The sequence below is a fragment of the Scomber japonicus genome, chromosome 1 (assembly GCF_027409825.1).
Source record: "Scomber japonicus isolate fScoJap1 chromosome 1, fScoJap1.pri, whole genome shotgun sequence".
Lineage (NCBI taxonomy): Eukaryota > Metazoa > Chordata > Actinopteri > Scombriformes > Scombridae > Scomber > Scomber japonicus.
This window is the reverse complement of record NC_070578.1, coordinates 22,220,195-22,240,268: the sequence shown is the minus strand read 5'-3', so window position 1 is coordinate 22,240,268 and position 20,074 is coordinate 22,220,195. Positions and strand designations below refer to the sequence as shown.

The 20,074-nt window shown below is 37.6% G+C and overlaps 2 protein-coding genes and 3 non-coding genes across 5 annotated transcripts; all 5 read left to right on the top strand.

Annotated features, from left to right (window-relative positions):
- The first annotated feature begins 1,675 nt into the window (after nt 1-1,675).
- On the top strand, nt 1,676-6,125 carry gcshb (glycine cleavage system protein H (aminomethyl carrier), b). The gene is made up of 5 exons (XM_053323554.1): nt 1,676-1,869; nt 3,063-3,142; nt 5,291-5,354; nt 5,455-5,586; nt 5,693-6,125. Exons 1-5 carry the CDS (start codon nt 1,713-1,715, stop codon nt 5,785-5,787), a joined length of 528 nt encoding a protein of 175 aa, XP_053179529.1. The 5' UTR covers nt 1,676-1,712; the 3' UTR covers nt 5,788-6,125.
- Nucleotides 6,126-8,942: 2,817 nt separating this feature from the next.
- Nucleotides 8,943-14,436, top strand: rpl13 (ribosomal protein L13). The gene is made up of 6 exons (XM_053323544.1): nt 8,943-8,982; nt 9,576-9,693; nt 11,363-11,504; nt 12,680-12,853; nt 13,725-13,781; nt 14,236-14,436. Exons 2-6 carry the CDS (start codon nt 9,590-9,592, stop codon nt 14,392-14,394), a joined length of 636 nt encoding a protein of 211 aa, XP_053179519.1. The 5' UTR covers nt 8,943-8,982; nt 9,576-9,589; the 3' UTR covers nt 14,395-14,436.
- LOC128364117 (small nucleolar RNA MBII-202) lies at nt 10,255-10,333 on the top strand. The gene has a single exon (XR_008321750.1). It is a non-coding gene; the product is annotated as a small nucleolar RNA MBII-202 (small nucleolar RNA).
- Nucleotides 12,478-12,556, top strand: LOC128364116 (small nucleolar RNA MBII-202). The gene has a single exon (XR_008321749.1). It is a non-coding gene; the product is annotated as a small nucleolar RNA MBII-202 (small nucleolar RNA).
- Nucleotides 13,987-14,061, top strand: LOC128364115 (small nucleolar RNA MBII-202). Its single transcript, XR_008321748.1, has one exon. It is a non-coding gene; the product is annotated as a small nucleolar RNA MBII-202 (small nucleolar RNA).
- Nucleotides 14,437-20,074: the final 5,638 nt, after the last annotated feature.

The following is a 20,074-nucleotide window of genomic DNA, read 5'->3' as shown; positions in this document are numbered from 1 at the left end:
TTTGTACATACCTATGTCCCTTTTATGCACATCCAGAAGAGTTTCATGAAAAGGGAAAGGAAAACAGCCTCTAACCTAAACAAGGGTCATTTTAAATCTTTTTTACACCTGACAATAAAATACACATTATGAGACTTCAAAAGCTTGTGTTGAGTTTTCATAATAGCCTTATCAGATATTTCTAAGAGACATAGTTGGTGGTAGGTTATGCTATTTTAGAAGAATAATTATCCACATGAACTCAAGGATGATATGATAAACTTTTGCTGGCTGAGGACATTTCTTTTTTTTCTCCACTGGAAGGTTAGAGGGTCAGGAGTTGTTACTCTGGTAAGGTCTTCATTTAGCGAGTCAATGAAATTTTAAGCTTGAGTTATACATTAAATGTTTTTCTTGTCATCTCAATGATTTTCTCTGAGTAACTAAAGGCCCTTCTTTTCCAAGTTTGAAAGTACCCTTTATACCTAAAATGTGTGTCACAACCTTAACTCATGATCTGTTACGCTGTGTGCCACACTTAAAATTAAATAAGGATTTCAGTAAATATAATTTATTGCGTTGGCATCAACATTTTCTTGCATTGCTCTGGTTTTATTCTCTAATACATCAACCTACACATGAAAACAAACAAAAAGCACACATTCAAACACAACATGGACATGCAGAAACAAAATAACACAAACTGGACAATGTTATGCATACAACTGAAGCAGGAAAAAAATTAAAGTTAAGTCTCCTTTCACTCAAAAATGAGTTTTTCTTATTACTGCCTGACTGTAAGGTTTGACCTTAACTGTAAAGAATGATGTGTGCAGTGTCTGCCACTTAAAAGCTTGTTGTCTAATTAATCAAAAGTTAAAGGTTTACTTGTGCTCACAGACAATCTGAGTGACATCACGCATAGACATAGCTACTATGGAGCCTATATAAACCTTACACAAGTGTGATTTGAAAACCTGAAGCCTTCAGTGCACAAACACTGACAATTTGCTTTTCAGTGAAGTAGAAGACATCCCGTGTCCTATGTTCCCACAGCCATATGTCCACCCATTTCTAAGACATTTTCCTCCCATCAAAATGAGACCCTATATGTTTCCTCAGGCCTTCATTTCCACAGCACAGGTATGGCCATTCCCTAACGCACATAATGTGTTGTTGTTTTACATCTATGAAAATTCTTGAAAGACAGGTCAAAATCTTTATTATATTATTAAACTGGGGGAACATAGACACGCTCCCCTCGTGTCCAGCAGTTAAAATTACAAATATTTGCAAGGTCACAAATTCGGGATTTTTAAAAACGAAGAAGTGTAGGCTAAGGAGTAGAATAAATGTTAACCAATTGACCTCACTGTTGGTGAAAACTCACATACAAATTATTATTCTGACAGATCTTTTTCAAGTTTATGTATTTATTAACTCATTTCTTTATTTTATTTTATTTTACATATTTTAACACACAATGATATGTATGGAGTTCAGTTTACAGTGTACGTTGCAGTTCTTAATAAAACAATTCATGTATATTTTTTGTTAATAAATATTAAGTCGTTAAGTGTTAATTCAATGCCAAACTTTAGACTACACTCCCTCCTCTTCCTCCTCCTCCCCTCCTTCCCTCCTGCGGGAGCCCGCAAACAGTGGGATGGTGCTCGCTCCCGCGGTCAAGTGTATGTGCACTGGGTTAAAGAGTCGACAGTCACACACACTGAATGAAGATGGCGATGAGAGCAGCGCTGCGGTGCCTCTCCGCAAACTTTTCTCCCAGCCTGCCTCAACTGTCTCCGGCAGCGCAGCTCTCAGTGAGCCGGCTGCTGTGGAGGAGCGGCTCTCCGCGGACACTGAGCACCACCTCGGCCCTGTCCACAGGTAAAAGAAAAAAGAAAGGAGCCATAATGTTACATTATACTACATGCGGACTGGTTACGCATTCCTGTCTGTCTGCGAGGGGCGAAAAACCTCACGCAGTTTGTGTCACTTTTCTGTAAAGGAGGGCAGCTGAAAGTTAGGTGGCACAAAATGAGCAGGCATATGTTAGTGGCTACAGTCTACTACAAAGCTTTCTTTTACCTTGTGTGATGTTATTGGAAGACGTGTGTTTAGCAAGGTTACAGTGTCCAAGCACGAGCTCTGGATTGGGCTGTTAATTAACGACCCTAAACGACTAATTATCCATGTCTCGTGCAACATGTAGTAACTTATTAAACAAAAAATGCACCCATGATCCTTGATCAGTACAGTGGGCAGCTGTGGATGGATGGATTCCATGTGTACAATGTGGTCTAAAATGTAAACTCTCTATGATTTATTCTTCCATCTATCACCTTGTTAAATGATTAAAGTCCTTTTATAAGGCTTTCATTTGGTTAAAATGAGTATAAAAGCGTTTATCCAGCCCTTTTCAGCTGGGACAGCCCGCTCTCAGAACTGACAGCACTGTCCCCGGACATGCATCAGCATCTCACACAGTTCACAATCTGGTTCAAACCTGTATTTTTTCTGCATGGTTTGATGCCAACACTGGAAACTGGTTCTTCCCTGGGGGGTATTGTAAAGATGACAGCATGAGCTTGGAATCTAATGCTTTGTTTTTTTTTAGTTTAGATCAGACTTGTTCACTTATTGTCATCAGAGTTTATTTACACCTGTTTGCACCTTTTTCTGTCAAACCTCGGGTGGTCACGATTCAGGAGGTGCACCTGCAGAAAACTTGTGATTTTTGACTTGTACTTTAAAAAAAAAAAAATCTCATTACAATTAGATTTTGGATTTTGTATCCATTAAACTGCAAATGCTATTGCATAAGTACTGGCCTACTCGTCGGGGTCTGGTCCATAGTACAGTAAGGTGTTCTTTGGACATACAAATGATATGTGTTGAGACAGTTGTGCTTCCTCTAGTCTGTTCACAACTGGTTCATATAGTCTATCTCACACGATTCATCATAACTCCAAAATGTATCTTATAATCATAGTGCATATTGATTCATAGACTAATCTCAGTTACACGCACTAATTAATTGATCTGTTACAAACTAACTTGACCCCTTGTTCTCTCCGCAGCCCTAAAGTTCACAGATAAGCATGAGTGGGTGCAAGTCGAGGGTGGAATTGGCACAGTTGGTATCAGCAGTTTTGCTCAGGTAGGTTGTTGGGTCATCTGCTGACACTAATCGTTGATTTATGACACACTTGGTTCAGAGGTTTACTGATGGCAATCTGAAAATAGCGATTATATTAATGCCTGAATTGTGCAGTTCAGTGCTGCCCTTTGTCCTCACCTACAGCAACTGCACTAATACAAGCTAATTTACTGTTTTATGACTATTGTTTAAGAAAACTGATTAGCAGCAGACTGCAATGTTGTGCAGAAAATCTCAAGGGCAGGCACTTTCTTAGACTAAACATGAAGGTGGGTGTTTTTATCTTTGCCTTAATAGCAGCTTTTGGAGGGTAATACTGCTATTGCTGCTGTTCGCCATGTTGAATGCAGTGGCATTCGACCTGACAATGGGCACCATTCAAGTTTGCCACACAGCCACTGAGGTCAAGTTCAAATACTTTTATCTCTGCTGCTGATATTGCCTGGTTCCACATCTGAATCACTTCATTCAAATAGTTAAGTTGATTATCAGGATATCAGTAGACAGCCTTCTTTGAAGTAAGGGATTTCACTGTTCCTCTTTATATTTATGAATCTCCATTTATCACCACTACAATAAGTAGTAGTAGTTTCAATTCACACTTTAACATGAGATTGTGTGCTTTGATCAAAGCTGTGACCTTGTGGAAATATTGTAGAGCAGTTTGAAATTTCATCCACTAAATGCAGAATGGATTAACAGTAGCTGTGTTAAGTTGAAGGATGACTACACTGATAGGTTCTCTCTTCACTCACTGATATTTACTGTTAGTTGGCCGTGGGTGCGTCCAAGAATGTCATTGTCATGCAGTCCTCTAAAAATGTCAATCGAGTGAAATTCAGTGTCTTCAAGTGTCAAAAGCTTAATTGCTTAACAGCTTAATTTGTATGTTAAATAGTTAATAGTATTTAAATAGACTTCATTAAGTATGTGGCAGTGCAATATAAAAAGTCATGATTCACATTTTACCCAGAATCATTTTTTGTTATTTTTTTACTCTGTGACTGAAGGCTTCAGTGGAAGCATAATAGCAAAGCCTTGACTCTTAGCTCAAATGTGTGAAATACATCACTTTGACAATAACTGTTGATTTGTCCTAAATAGCAAATCCTAATTTTAAACTGTTTTTATTAAAGGTTATCTGAGTGTGGTGGTTAATTTTATTTTAGTTGCAAGTCTTTTTTTATTATTTTGGAGAATTGTTCAGTAAATAATCAGTAAATGAGGCTTGTTGTGCATGAATATTGTAGTTTTGGGTAAAATGTGTGAGAGTACATCATAGGTGTTCATAAAGAAACCATTTTGGTGTCAAGGCCCTCAGATTAGCAGACTAGCACTGCATATGGATACTACGTCCCTATGATTTTACATCTAACCTGTCATTTCTGCCTGCCTGTATTAAGTAGCCTAAAGATGTACAGTAGGTAATAACCTGTATAGGTGATAGACAGGTGTAATAGCAGGACTATGACAATGTAATGATTCGTACATGCTCTTGTTTTATGACTCTGTCCTTATCCATAAATGCGTATTTTCCAAGTTTGTATACGAATGAGCAAGACAAAGGCAAAGGTGGGGTCAGCAGTTTGGGTCCCATGTTTCTTCCTGTTAATACTAGTCTCAATAAATTGTGTCAGCATTGCAATTGTGTAAAAGTCAAGACGAGCAGAAATATTACCCAGCAGCTGCTCTGATACATGTGAAATTTATTATTTTGTCTTCACTGATGGTTCAACAAAACCAACTTTTATCATTTAAAACATACCCCCTCACTTATGAGGTAGACATTGTGATATTCTACATACTTGCTATTTCTTCTTATCCCATGAAAAGAACAAACCAACATTATTGTCCAAGAACCAAGAAGTGAGCCACACCGTTGCTCTGGGCAACATGTTCCCTCATTACCATGAACACACAAACAGTAGCTGATTTTGTAATCCCCACCAAATTCACCAATTACTCCTGGGTGAGTAAGGTTTACTAAAAACACTGCCCAGCTAATTCAGTAATTTTTATCATTTAAAAAAGTATATAATTGTAATCTGTTAAAAGATTTACGTCCTCAGTAGGAATGAAGCAGTTTGGACAGGTAGGGTTTATTAAATGTATAAGCTCCAACTGATACAATTTGTTTTATCCATTTAGGAAGCATTAGGTGATGTGGTGTACTGTGGACTCCCTGAAGTTGGCCAAAGACTTGAACAAATGGGTAAGAGTCTGAAATACAATGTACATTTCTATGAGTAATAGAGTCTAACAGTGAGATAAGATGTATCAGTGGTCCCATTGCCTTTATTTCCGTGTTGCAGAGGAGTTTGGTGCCTTGGAGAGTGTAAAAGCTGCCAGTGAGCTTTACTCACCACTGACAGGAGAAGTGAGTGAAATCAACACAGAGCTGGCAGAGAATCCTGCACTTGTGAATAAAGCCTGCTATACAGACGGTAAGCGCCTCACCATTACTGTTGCTACTCTCAAATACATTCATAGTCATTTTTCCTTGTTGTACATTTTTTGGCCTTTAAAATACAAACCTCTTACCTTTTACAGGGTGGCTAATCAAGATGACTATTGAAAAGCCTGAAGAACTTGACGGCCTCATGGATCAAGCTGCCTATGATAAATTTATTAAGTCACTTGAATAAACCAATAGACTCACTGTGCTATTTTGTAATGTAACCTCAATCAAACAGTAGTACTAACATCTTGAGTGGCACTCTTCTTCATCTGTGGTATTTATTTTGATACTGGAACTGTGCTATCAAAATAATTTGAAATCTTAAGTAACTTCCACGTAGAAGTTTAGGACTCATTTAGCCACTAAAATGTTAAGGGCTCTTAATATCAAGATCAGTCAGTATTATTGGGTCTTGTTTGTGGTGCTTTGTTCCATTTTAAATGTGCACAGATGTGGTTAAAGACTAGAAAGTGATTGTAAGTGCTGTGTCACGTTCATTTAATAAATCTGGTCCTTATGTTTGAATTGACATGTCTTTGTTGTGTTTTTTACATTTTTTTTGCTCTTGTTTTAACATTTTTTAAGAGTATGTTTTATGGTGTACCGTGTAGACAATAGACTTCACATGTTCATTGTATATTTGCACATGTGCTGACAGAACTGGCTGCTTCATGCTGCTTATTACAGTTCCACACACCTTGACCTTTGCCCTCAGGTGAAGATAGGCAGAGATAGTAGAGGCTAGTTGATGAATGATTAATGAGGCAGTGGTTTTAAAATCAGTGACTGGTGTACAAACTGAACTCTCAGGCTGATAATGTTAAATAAAAGCTTTAATTGGTATTTCTGGCTATAACATTTTTACAGGGGTGACTTTAATCTCTTGTTTACTTGATCATATAATATCATTCTGTATAATAAAAGACATTTTGAAATATCCTCATGTTTACTCCTCATAAAGAAAAAAGTAAATATCCACCCTTTCTCAAACTGGGAATGCTGGTATTGGCTGTTGTAGCAAAAGTACTCAAAACTGTGTTCTTAATGATAATAATTATAATAATTATAATAATTATAATAATAATGCATTTAATTTGTATCACACTTCTTATTCATAGTGAAACTCAAAATGCTACAGTATAAATAGCATAGAACAACATAAAGAAAATAGTAAGTTTAGAAGTAAAACTATTAATACCATCCAGTAAAAATACTGTAAAAGTCTGGCATACACGTTTGCAATTCTTACATAATGCTGGATAAATTAATCAATAATAGTGCATCATGTTTTGTTATATTTTGTGAGTAAAATCTGAATCTGCAGTAAAAGTAATGATAAAATGTTCTCCTCTGAGCAACTGGCTTTGGAGGCCTTTTGCAAATTATTTAGGTATACAATGAGTTAGAATAATGACATACTTCAATATTTATTATATTTATTTATTAATATCTAAACATCACAATAAATCTTTAGCTGTTTGGGGATCTTTTAGTTTATTTTCCAGACAGTTGCGTACCTTACTTAATGGTAAAGTCTGGCCCTCTGCAGGTATAGCCCTGCTATAGCACATACAGTAATGTCTTACTCAACACCAGCCTGACTACTGAGGTATCTGTTGACACTAAAAGAATGGATAGTTACTGTTTTCATATTTAAGCTTTAGCCTTTTTAATGATGAAAAGATATAAGACACAGACAGACATGAGCATAATGAGGACAATAATAATAATAATAATAATATTAGTAATAACAATTACCAGTTAAAGCTCAAACATGAATTAATTTCATGAATGGCCCCACTGTAATCAAAATGTTCAGCTTCATGTTACGCTGTAAGTGATATATGGAGAACAAAAAGAAAGGGTCTTTTCCAGGCCATACGCTCCTGTTCTGCTATATGGATGAAGACTGGGGAAAAAACAACAGGGCATCCATACTGTTGACTGAACCTTTGACTCTAACAAGAAATGTTAATTGGAGTCACATCAAACAGAGGTTCTGGCACTGGGGCACGGTGACTTCTTGGCCCCTTGGCCCTGTGCCTGGTAGCCTAGTTTGACAATCCATCCATGAACTGCTGCAGTTATGTGATACTTTATTGAGTTTACATGTCAGAAATGGCAGGCAGCAGCTGATAAGACACAGCACAAAGTGATTGGTCCACGTGACTCCTAGCAAACTTTTAAAATTAGTAAACATAACATTTTTCCCTTTTCATTTTTGCATTTTCATTTCTGTGAACTTACCCTGCTGATATTAATAATCAGGTATGTATGTTGTTAGCTTTAAGAGGATAATTTACTTGACTATTGTGGATTGTAGTTACTGTATCTAAGCACAGCCTTGTAAATTAGTTATTGTCTTCTGCTGATGAAAGGTAGTAGGCCTACATCTAGTGGCCAATGATAAACATTTCACCTCTATTGTATTTTAATATACAGTATTAATGCTATCAACACATAACATGATGAAATAATTCCCATCAATTAAATAAATCTCATCAATAGAAAAGGCTTGCAATGTATTAACCAGGCATCTACAGCAGCCAGTGTTAATCCATCTATTTATAATTAGAAGTTTAAACAATTCACAGTCAGGTAAATTAAGTTTTATTTAAGTTTTATTATAGTTAAATTTTATTATTGGACTACTTACTGGTGACAAAAAGTAAAACCCATTAGATAATGAATAGCCTACATCTCCATAGCAACCCCAAACTGTGGAATCCAAACCCAACAATAAATCTGACCCTGTTTCTAAACCTCAGCTCAGCCTTCACACATCTTCAGTCTCACCCTCTCAGATATATATATAAAAAAAAATACTTGTATACAAATTTGTTGTTTTTAGATTAATTTCACTTTTGAATGTTTGCTCAACAAAGATGATGAATGCGAGACTCTCACACTTACTTCCGGTTTTGCTCAATATGACCTAACCCTCTGTGGTCGGTTTATGAGTCTATGATTTTGAATTTTTAAAAAAAACTTAGATACTGACACAAGTTTTTGTTTTGCAGTTCTACGTGTGTCGCACTTGTATAACATAGTGTACAGCCTGTGAATTTACTCTTGTAACAATGTATCAATGTATCAATGAGAACTATTGCGTTATATATAGAGTAAATTGAGTGTATTTTTTTAACAGTATGGCTATGTATTTGTGTAACCAAAATATTTGATCACATTGATTTAATTAATAACTATTTTACAAACTGTTACATTAAACAATCTGAAATAGTTTGATGAATATAACGTTTTATCGGTGGCTCCTGTAGTGGAGGAGAATGCTCTTGTGTGTACTCTTTGATAGGACCCCATATCCCACAATCCACCGCCTTTCTACTTCCTTTTTCCTTTCGGCCATTTTCCTCCCTCGTAGGTATGAGAATTTATCCTCTACAGATTTCAAAGTAATCTGTGTTAATCCTTGATATTTTACCCGTGTTTTAAAATTCCACCGACCATCTGAAATAGTGTGTTTTATCACCTTTGAAACAAGGTGATTATTGTCAGATTTGCCCGTAGAATTGATAAGTTACATCTGTTTTCGCCGTCATGGCCGTTCTCCTGGTGTTTGTGTGCGTGTGTGTGCAAGCGTTGCTGTTAAAGGCAAACATTAGTATCATTTATAAATGGTGTCTCTTGAAATAAAGTGTTCCTACGTAATAAATGCCGAAATGGCAAAGTATGCCTGAAAATGACCGGCAGCGGCAGGTAGCAGTCGGTAATGTGAGCCGTCATTAGCCTATTAGCTTAGCCTCTGAGAGGACCGGTGTAGTTAAGGAGTCTGCTCCCCCTCAGAAAAATGTTCATGTCCTGGCTAAATTGTTTCCCGTAGCTTCAGTTCTGCGGTCGGCGTTATGGTTAATATAGGCACAGTAGAGTTAATTGGTTGAAGTTAAGGTTAAGGGGAACAGAATTCAATAAACGTGAATGACAGCCTGCTTATCTGTGTGCCACGCTGTTTTTCAGGGAAGCAGGCAGACATGGCCCCCAGCCGGAATGGAATGCTCCTGAACCCCCACTTTCACAAAGACTGGCAGAAAAGAGTCCGTACCTGGTTCAATCAGCCAGCCAGGAAGATCCGCAGGTGAGTGCTCTACTTTGCTCTGGGGAGATGCAATAACATGAGCTAGCATAGCTGTGTATCAAGCCCTCCAAGATGGAGACACCTCAATCAAATATCCATTCATTTAACATGACTGACCTAAAATAGGCTGTGTTTTCCACAGTCTTGGAAAACCTGGAATTTAAAATCTCATTTTCTAGGCCTGGAAAAATCATGACATTCAGTTTAATCTTTGGAAGTTTTGAGAAGTCACAATGTAATTTTTTCTTCAGTGAAAGTACCATGGCTATGTTACAGTAGCCTTCAATGGGTAATCGTCAGCGCAAGTTTTTGAAGTGCAAGTAGCAAACAAATAATTATCAAATGAATAACCTTTGACATAACATGCAAATATGACATTTCACCGGGCTATCCATTAGTGTTCCCCAGCACAGCGCACTCAGTGTAGGCCAGTGTACAAGCAACCACTGAACTGTAAGTTTGCAGCGAAGCTTTGTCCAGTTAAAAAAGAGACATGTTGGCATTTATATTTAGAAATATCAATCAGACCCTTGTTTTTTAGTTTTTTTCTCAGCAGTCAGATGATGACAAATCTCCGGAATCTCTGTATTCACTTGATGAATCCTTTGAACCCTTTATCTGATGACTGCTGTTTTAAATTGAGTCGAAAAGACAATTTCAGACACACAGTGGACACTAACTTATCATTCATTGTAAATTTCAACATCACCTCCAAATCAGGAATTAGTGTTTAATTCTTAATATGCTATCCATTAGTGTTCCCCAGATTTAGACAGGTTATTGAAGAGAAGTTTAAAAAAACGGAGGAGACCTGGGTGATGAGTTAAAGTCATATTTTATGATAGTCGAATGTTTGCTTTAATGTAGTGTCATACTGCTTTGTTTTCCTGCGACTGCCATGTTAAGGGCATGTCTGTAATTGTTCAACAATACAGTGTGGAGCTCAACATTTTCATGCATGCAATGTGCACAGAGTGGTGCCAAACAGCTTATAGTAATTTCAAAGGAAAGCCATCCTAGTTTAGTAAATAATTTAAATGCACATTCACAATTACATCACACCTTGTGGAGCAAAAGGTATTTTTTGTTAAAACCTTACTTTGAGTTGATGATACAAATTTAACTGTATTAAGTCTGTTTTCCCTGACACTTGAAAGCCACAAGGTTGGATTGTCTGTAGACACATTGGACCGATTTTGATCATTTAAGTTCAGCATTAACATGCAGTGTTGTTGCAGCCCTTTTCCACAACAAGAACATATCAAAGATAAAAATGTTAATATTAATTTCAAAATGATGTTGTCAGTTAACTGAGTAGGCAAAGATGAAGAATAAAATGTAAAGTAACTATTTGCTAATCTCAATTTGGTGACTCACTTGAAGCAAAAGTGACTTCAGAAAGCAGCAGATGGTGTAACTTTGGAGACAGATGCTGTCATTTTCACTCACTGCATGTCTCATTTTCATTCATTCATTAAATCTATTCAGTCATCACATAGCAGTAGTTTACAAAGAAAACAATGTTTCAAAGGAATTGTTTGTGTTAATCTGTTTGCTTTACTGTTATGGTTTTTGAGATGTGGTGGAAATGCACAAAACAGATTTGTATAGTTGAGTTTTCGTTGTTCCTGTGGTTACTGTAGTTTAATTAAGCTATCTCCTTCCTTAGGCGAAAGGCTCGCCAGGCCAAGGCCCGTAGCATTGCTCCCCGTCCTGTTGCTGGACCATTGAGGCCACAGGTCAGGTGTCCCACTATCAGGTACCACACCAAGGTTCGTGCCGGACGTGGCTTCACCCTAGAGGAACTCAAGGTAATACTGTCTTTTAAATAGATTATTTTAATCATCAGCAATGTCAAATTCTTGTTACTATACTATGAAGAAAGAGTAGTGTTTTGAAAATGTTTGCCTCAGAAGAGTAAAACCCTCAATAGTTCAGAATGAACATCCACACTGAAAAGATAAGTGATTTATGTTCATTGATCGTTGGTTGTGTGTCAGCATGACATACTCTAAAAGTGAATGTTAATCAGGATGACCTCCATCTCTGAGGTGCTATTAATGGCTACTGTGGCTGTAAGACAGAACAGACTCAACCTTTTTCTGTGATTAATCATTGAATCATGAGTCCCACCAGACTAAAATCCTATCTGTAGAGGAACACGAAGCTGCCCAAAGACGTCATGTTCTTGCCAACATGTACTTTGCCTTTCCTCTCATGTACTTATCTGCTGTGGGAGGAATGCTAAAATAATTGCTGATGTGCATCACCCCTGATCATGTAGAGTTGTTCTCCCTCACAAAAGGTAGACTCAAGCACATTGATCAATGTGGTGACTTTGCAGCGCTGGGAGCATACAGAGCTTCTGTATTATTAATGTTTCACACCTTAACATGAACAGGAACCCCAAAATTCTGCTATTAAATCAAAAATTGCTGTTTAAATTGTGGAGGATAACAAGAAGTCCCTGTGTCTGCTATGAGCATGCATCACATCTTTGAATTTGATCCTCATCAGCTCAGTTTTTGTGTGGGGAAAATTACATCAGTCTGATCATGACAATACATCAAGCAGCTCTCATTCCAGTAAAATGATACCATTAAAATGGCACAGCACACTCAGTGTAGGCCAGTGTACAAGCAACCACTGAACTGTAAGTTTACAGCGAAGCTTTGTCTAGTAAAAAACAGACTGACACAGAGTACCTGAGACAGTAATGACATGTTGGCATCTATATTTAGAAATATCAGACCCTTGTTTTTTAGTTTTTTCTCAGCAGTCAGATGATGACAAATCTCCGGAATCTCTGTATTCACTTGATGAATCCTTTGAACCCTTTATCTGATGACTGCTGTTTTAAATTGAGTCGGAAAGACAATTTCAGACACACAGTGGACACTAACTTATCATTCATTGTACATTTCAACATCACCTCCAAATCAGGAATTAGTGTTTAATTCTTAATATGCTGTGCTCCTCCCTGCAGGCGGCTGGCATCCACAAAAAGACAGCCCGCACCATTGGCATCTCTGTCGACTCTCGCCGTCGTAACAGATCCACAGAATCTCTTCAGGCCAACGTACAACGCCTGAAGGAGTACCGCTCCAAGCTCATCCTGTTCCCAAGGAAGGCTTCTGCCCCCAAGAAGGGAGACAGCACTGTAAGTTTGTCTGTTAATGTTGTTTTTAAATGAACATGTTAGGTGGTTTAGTTGCCTTGAAAAAAAACTTAAAACATTTAACACAGGCATGCAGTCAGTAGTAGGAGTCATTACAAAGGCCTCTCCAGTGTGTTTACTATAGCTGCATCTAATGTAAAAGCTATTGTATTCATTTTAATTTATTTTTTTTCATTGTAAATTTAATAAAATAAAAAATGAAATTCTGTCAACATTTTCAGAAGACTTTAATGTCTTTGCCACACTGTTCTTTGTATTTGATATTTTCTTAATGTAGCACAATGATTAGTTCCTGTGTTATCTCTCCATGTCAGTTTGAGTTACATTTGTATCACACAACACTTTCAGTGAAAGATCAGAATTTACATTCTGAATGCCATGTTTTGGTTTATGAAACTCTGCTGGAGTTTTTACAACACTGTGTGGCATCTGAGGTTATCTATGAAAATGCTGATCCATCAGTGAACTTTTCAAACTCAATCCATTTTGAAAACCATTTCACCTGTGAAATGTTTGCTAGGTATTTTTGGTGAGATGATCCACCCGATTTAAAAACACATCACTGAGAACTTGTAATGTTACAGAAATGTGCACAATGCAGGCTGACAGCCACACATGGCTCACTGTCTCACTTATCAGCACATACATCAGCATCGCTGTAGTCTGTATATGGTTGAAAATGAGAAAATAGGCCAGAATGCTTCAGCAATTTGTTATGACCAGGCCTGATTTGAGTTGTATCACCCACCAAAATGTTAATGATACCCTGATGTTTGTCTGACTTTTAGCAAGATGTAATTGAGTAATGTGTTTTTTTTCTCTTTCCTTGAATAACTGTTTTAAATCTTTTCAGGCTGAGGAACTGAAGATGGCCACTCAGCTCGCTGGTCCAGTCATGCCCATCAAAACTGTAAGTGTTAATTCCTTCAACCAGCACATACAGTCTCAGAACCGTACTAGGATAGATTACAATTAAATCACAGGAAATAAATGAGTTTGAAAAAAATATACATTTTTACCTATGAGTTAACTTTAAATTGACTGGAGTTTGTCATTTGTCAACAATACCTGATTAGTATACATTTTATATGTAGCTTTGCATTGCAGCAGTCAGATGATGATAATTCTCCGGAATCTCTGTATTTCTGTGATGAAACATTTGAACCCCTTTTTCTGATGACTGCCTTTTTGAAAATGAAGCTTGAAAACCTAATCAGTTGACATGTAATATTGATATCCCCAAGTTGCACTTGAAATTGCATATCAGTTTACGTTAAACTGGCTCGATTTTGTCATTTGGCAATAGGAACTATTGTTTTTTTGTAAAGTATCAGATTACTATAAATTTTTCCCTCCTCTTCTAGGTACACAAGAAGGAGAAGGCCCGTGTTATCTCCGAGGATGAGAAGAACTTCAAGGCCTTTGCCAGCCTGCGTATGGCCCGGGCCAACGCTCGTCTTTTCGGCATCCGTGCCAAGAGAGCCAAGGAGGCTGCAGAGCAGGATGTGGAGAAGAAGAAGTAAATGTTGCCCGTCTGGAACTTTGCAAAATAAAGTGTTTAAAAAGATTATTGTGAGAATGTCTTGATTAAGATCGAGTTTCAATGATGGTTGGTGGTTTTCATGGTGTCAACACAGATAGTGGGACTTGGTGGAATATAGACAAACATCAGATATGGACTGACATGTCTTTTAAAAATACAAAGAGTCTTGAGGTGTTTAAGTTTCTTTTTATAATGACTTCTGACCACTGGATAACTGATGGAACTTGAGCTGGAAGAACTTCCAATTTCATGCCACACAATACTTCATAAATCTCATTAAATGGCATCTGTTTAAATTGTACCAGCTGTGAACTCAAGACTGAAAATTGTTTGTGGTATCTATGCATGACTTGTTTGCAGCAGTAGGTGGCACTAGAAGCACAAAATGAAGCTCATTAATGGATACATTGGGCATTTAAGAGAAAAGGTTACTGAATTTTAACCAACTCAAAAAAAAAGAAAAGTAATTAGTCTTGGTAGTAACGCAGTAGTTATTAGAAGGAACGCCTGATGAACTACATCTTAATGTAAAGTTGTCCAGTTAATGCACGTATTGAGTCAGAACAGGAGTAGAGTCTAAACCTGAAGGAGATTCAAACTGATGATTATTCTAATGCTATATTATCTAAAGCATGTTAATGCACATGTAATGGAGGGAAGAAGAAGAATTGCATCACAAAGCAGCAATATTACACCTGACCTCTGCAGGGGGATAAAGCTGAATTTTAATTTCCTGTGATGGTTACCTGTTGGCAGACATGAACCAAAACTGACTGTTAATGAAAAATATTGCTATGACAACAGAGTTTATAGACATTTATAAACATGTGCACTGTGGTGGTCAGATAAGGTGAAGGGAATGAATAAAAACGAACTAAAATGTAACGGTTGCACACACTCCTATTGGGGAGATGTATTTTAGATGCTTTACTCTATATATTAACATTAGAAAACTTCAAATGTGAAAACAGATTGGAGTGTGATGACATACAGACTGAAAAACGAGGATGGGGATGAGATTGAACCCAACAGAAGGTCCTTGCTCGTGTCCCCTTGAACGTCTCTCTCTGTCCCAACAGTCTGACTGGAAAATAAATAATTCAGCTGGTGAAGGTGAGTCATGTGTTATGTTGGTTTGCACCTTGGGTGACTGATACGACTGAGAGAGGAACTCTAAGACATGATCTCATATATCCTTAAGATAGAGTACTACAACATGATTCACTAAATCACACTTATCAACCATTAACTTTAACCACCTGTGTCCCTCTTATGCTAACAATAACACTAGCCTCCAGATATTAAAGGACTGATACACAAAAGTTCAAGTTTGTCTTAATGCTCAGGTGCCCATTCATACAATGAAACAGCTATTTCTTGCTATATAATCATTCCTCCTGCTCAAGTGAGACAGACGTGAAAATATGGCTACGTTCACACTGCAGTTAAAAGTGACCTGAATCCGATTCGTTCGCTCAAATGTGACCCGTATCTGATTTGTTTCTGACAATGTGAACAGCACAAGTCACATTGAATCTGACATTTCCAAATCCTTTCTCCTCTTCCTCCTTTTTAACATCACCCGCTCACAAATTTGCCGGTTGCCGCCACACACTGTTTTTAACATTAGACCATAAATGAGACTACCAGTAACTTCACTGGCTGTTGCTGTTGCCATGTTCACTTCCGTAAATACCGTTCTGTGCGTGACGTCATTAATGATCAACTGAGCACGCGGGTCACTTTAGGAGCGTGAGCTGCTCACATCACAGTCCGCAGACAGGCCACATTTAAAAGTGTAATATGAACAGCCAAACAAAAAAAAAACGGATTTGAGCAATGAATCAGAATGTATTCTTTAACAACTGACGTCATTATTGTCCGTGTAACAATTACATAAAAGGCAAAATACCACATTCTATGTAATTAATATAAATTGTGATGTACATTTCTGATTTCTTACTTTTGATGAGCACAGTTTACGTCAAACAAAACTGACCCAGAGCTGGAACCATAAGTCAATTATCAAAAATGTGATGATTTTCTGCTTTGCATTGCTTAATCATTGTAAATGGACTATGTTTGAATTTGGCAATGTTAGTCGGACCAAACTATCACTTTGAGAACGTCACCATTGACTTTGTAAAGTTGTGGCAAGTATTTTGACAATATCTTTTCTATTTTATAGAATAAATGATTAATTTATTATGAATTAAGAGAAATGATAGGTTGATTTTTTGCAGTTGTAATCTTATTACAATAAACCTCTGTTAGAAGACATTCATATACTAAATGCCAACCAAGTTCTGTTCTGATTACAGCTCCTAATGTCGTTATGAATAATCAATTGAATAATCACTTACTATTTAATTAGTAAGTGCATGTATATTTTTTTCCTCTCACAGTTGTATCCTTTTTTTTGCTGCAGTTAACACATTTCCCCACATATTTTCTTCTAATCTATAATCCAATTGAAATCAATTAAGTAGCATGCATGCTTGTATCCTTCAGTGTCAGTTTCACATCTTTGATTGTGTGTCTCACATTTCCTCTGTGATCTTTTTTACAACAGCATTTGTAGGTCAGTAAGTCAAATATAACGATGACAGAGGCGAATCCTGGGGATAACATTTCTCTTCAGTGAGCTGTCACTAAAAACCTGCTGAAACACAAGCTTAGTGATTGATTACCATTAACCACAATGCTCCATCAGTTCTTCCCGATGACTTTAAAATCAATAGAGACGTAGAAATTTGCCAAAAAATCTACATGTTAAAAAACACCTCTGCTCAAAGGGAGCTGTTGGTGGACAAAAAAAAACCCATGGATGATGTTACACAAACACATCAGAACTATATTAGGCTGACAGGGTTATTTGACTTTAAAAGTGAGCACATGAGGTCATGTTAGGAGACATTTAGGTTATACAGCCAAAGTGGTCAGCAGCACCAAGACAGGCACTGAATGTTATTGGAGAAATGAAATGGGGAGAATCTGAATAGATACTCCATGTGTAAATGCAGAGAACGTCCTGTGGGGTGCTGAAGTGACGAAGCAGCAGATGGCCGATGTTTGGAGTTGTGGCGTAAGAGGGCTCAGGTGCAGCAGTGGGCTCAAAGCAGAAGCTTCCTACCGACTCAGAATACTCATGGAAGAGGGATCAGTGGGGATGATATCTGCAGGAGAGAGCTGACTTTAGGTGATGGTCATGTAAGAGAGCAGCAAGTTCCCCTATAAAACAGTTTATAAAACAGAATAAAGACATCAGCATAAAGAATTTGACTTATAATATCCACTTTTAAGGGAAATTAGGGTGGTGTTTTTGTTGTTTGGTGCTCAGCAGAAGCTGTTTTCTCACTGTTGGAATGATTTCATTGACCTGCCTGTCTGTTGCACACAACATCTTTTTAGCAGCTGAAAGCTTCTGATTGGCTAAACTGTCAAAGAATCAGCCAGGGCTCTTGAAATCAAACGTAATGCTGCAAAGCTGTAATGAAAAAATGTTCTTACTGTCTGAAGGACACAGAATCATTTGATATCCAAGCCTTCAGGGATAAAACAGCTTTCTTGTATCATAAACTACACTGAAAGCAGAAGATACTTTGATTTAAGGGGTTACCTGATCCTAACCTCTTCAAATTTACGTTTCACATTGTATTTCCAGAAACCTGACATTTCCCAGCTACTCTTTCAACTTCTTTGTCTATTAGTTTGTCTTTTATGGCCTTTTGTTTGAACTCGAGAGCTGATGTTGTGTCAGTGCAATCTATAAATGTTATGCAATGTCTGGAAATACATTCATGAAAATAATACATTTGTGGGTGGACTGCAGAAAGGGTTCAGGCATAAACGCTGCGTAGAAACAATATGTTACATAACATACATCGCTGAATGACTGAAAATCTACACCATGAATCAGTTCATTGTCACTTTAATGTGGATGACATTAAAAGTGCAGGTGTGTAAATATCTATAAAGTATATGCAAGTGCATGTGTGTATCTGATGAAAGTAAGAGAGCAGAGGGTCACAGGCCGTCAGCTGTCTACTCTACTCCACTGAGGAGCTCCCACATGAAGATTTGGTTGTGATATGCTGCTGCTGCTGCTGCTGCTGCTGCTGCTGCTGCTGCTGCTGCTGCTGCTGCTGCTGCTGCTGGCAGATCTGTCTTGTTGAGCTCCAGTTGCTTTGCTGTGAAACATCTTGCATGCTCAGTAGATGTTTTACTATTGGAGCTGAGACAAAGCCAGCAGGAACAGACTTCTTGTCTGAGTATAAATTGACAATCTATGTGTCATACACAGAGGGATACCAGCTAAACATCCGATGTCATTTTTTATGTTAAGTTGTGTGACGAAGCCCATACAAATCATTTTAGATTGTACTGTTGAGTGAAGGTACTGTAAAGGGACTGTGTTTAAATGAGCAGCTGATTCAACAGCTGTGTATAATCTGTTCTGAGATGCTTACCTACCCGATACTGTGTGCACAATTATGTGATATATTGTAATAGGTTGATATTAGAATTAAGCTAATTAAAGGACGGCTTCATAATTTTTCAAGTATATGAACTATATGAACTGAAGGACAAAATCTGCAGTTGTTTTGCGCAAAAGTGATTTCAACTGATTTGAAGTTAGTATGTATTCAAATAAAGTGGTTACAGTCTTTGTAGTGTGAAATTCACTGCATTTCACTGTTCAGCTGCAGTAGCGAGAGTAAGAAAATAAAAGAAATACTAACTTTGGAAGACATCCACTTGATTTGACAAATTTGGACGGCTGAAGCTTCATATTAACATCAGATAAACGTTTCTATATCTTTTGCTCAAAAGAAGGACTGTGAATTTTGTCCAACATCACTTACATATATTGAAAGCTCAGCAGGAGGAGAACTTCTAATGGTCTGAACAGGAAGCATGATTACAATAAGAAAGATCTGTTCCAGTTGACTATTGTTTTAAGACGATGATTTCAGATGCATTTCCACAGATTCATAAGATCCTGCTCTTTCACTGAGGTTATTCTGTTTTAGTAAACAGCTCAGTGATCTGCAGGATTGACTGCTGGCACAGTGTAGGGGAAAATCCGAGAATAAGCATGATGTTATTTACAGTACACTGATATATCAGTTGCAATCCATATTTAAAAAGAGGATTATTAGCACAAAGAGATTAACTTTAACTCAGAGGGAGTGTGGGAAAGTAGGACAGCCTTATCTGGGCTTTTAGTGTTTTGATGGTAAAGCACAAGAATAATTTCAGCAAATGACATAAAAGCTATCCACATTTTTGAAACTGTGGTTTTGTGTATATTTATTTAATGCATTTATATAGGCTTGTTTCCAATGTATCCTTTTGTAAAGCGAGCCTTGCATCAGCAGCTGGACTGTCCCCACTCCCCACCTCCACAAGCCAAGCCCACTCCCTCCTCCCCAGTCTAACCAATAGGTTTCTGCGGAGAAGGAGAAAAAAAAGGAAAATCAAGCAGTGTGTTATTGGAGAGGATTAAACAAGTGTGTTTAAGAGTAAAGAACGACAGGTAGGCAGTGAGTTTGTGTTTTTTATGAAGCGCGTTTTTCTGTGTTTCTGAACAGCGGCAGATTGTCTTACTGGAAGTGAGTAACAGCAGTCACTGACAAACGATGTTATCAAAGTAGACT